At 66.5% G+C, this 841-nt stretch overlaps 1 protein-coding gene across 1 annotated transcript in view; it reads right to left on the bottom strand.

Annotated features, from left to right (window-relative positions):
- The window catches only part of LOC104500494 (11-cis retinol dehydrogenase-like), a gene marked incomplete at its 3' end in the record, with an annotated part of 1274 nt that extends 706 nt beyond the window's left edge, over positions 1-568 (bottom strand). Inside the window, exons 1-2 of the mRNA XM_010144148.1 lie at positions 403-568; positions 21-72 (exon numbers count right to left, since the gene is read on the bottom strand). Of these exons, the coding sequence (XP_010142450.1) occupies positions 21-72; positions 403-549 (199 nt within the window). The remainder of the gene's footprint in view (positions 1-20; positions 73-402) is intronic.
- Positions 569-841: the final 273 nt, after the last annotated feature.

Below are 841 nucleotides of genomic sequence, written 5' to 3'. Positions count from 1 at the left end.
CCCCGCCTCGGGGCGCCTACCGAGAGGGACGATGACCAGGTTGGGGTGCTTGGAGGCCAAATTCTGTAACTCCTGCAAGAGAGGGCAGCCTGCTGGCACGGCGGGGCTGTGCGGCGGCTCAGCCTTTCCCAGGAAAAGCCCGCGTTGCTGCAGCTCCGTCCCTGCACGTCCGTGCCCGCACCCTGCCCCAGCTGCCCGGCTCCTGTGGGATGGGGCTCCGGGCCTCCCACACGCTCCACGTGCCACTGTCCCCTCCCGCACAGCTGGTCCCACAGCTGTCCCAACCCGGCTGTCCCGTGCCGCGGGTGCCCGGCTGCAGCTCGAGCCCTTTGCCACCCCCCTCCCTGCTGCACCCCGCTGCCCCAGCGCTCCCGTCCCCCAGCACAGCCACCGCGTCCCCACCTGCGCTCGCTGTCCCCTGGGGTCCCGACAAGCCGCGAAGACCCACTCGGGTGGGTTCGGCAGCCCCAGGAAATGCTGGACAAGCCCCAGGCCGATTCCCCGGTTGGCCCCAGTCACCAGAACGGAGCGGACGCGAAGCTCTCCCATATCGCTTCTCCTCCCTCTGCTCTAGCTTGTGGTGTTTGCTCAGCAACCTCATGCTTCTTTATAGTGTGTTCCACGGCCACCCCACCCAGTCAGGGCTTGCACGAGCCCTTGGTTCGAGGTACAACCTCTCCAGCTCTTTGAATTCTGTGACACAACTCCTGACTGAGAGCCAGCCCTCGTTATCAAGGAGCAAAAATCACTTTTGCCGGCAAACTCAGCTGACCTCGGGAAACCTGGCCCCACAGGTCAGGAGCTACTGGCCAGCCGGGCCCGGCGCGGGGGCTGGTCGGGG

The sequence above is a fragment of the Buceros rhinoceros genome, unplaced genomic scaffold (genome assembly GCF_000710305.1).
Source record: "Buceros rhinoceros silvestris isolate BGI_N320 unplaced genomic scaffold, ASM71030v1 scaffold19519, whole genome shotgun sequence".
NCBI classification, from domain to species: Eukaryota; Metazoa; Chordata; class Aves; order Bucerotiformes; family Bucerotidae; genus Buceros; species Buceros rhinoceros.
The sequence above is the reverse complement of the archived record's forward strand: the minus strand, read 5'-3'. Positions and strand labels throughout refer to the sequence as shown.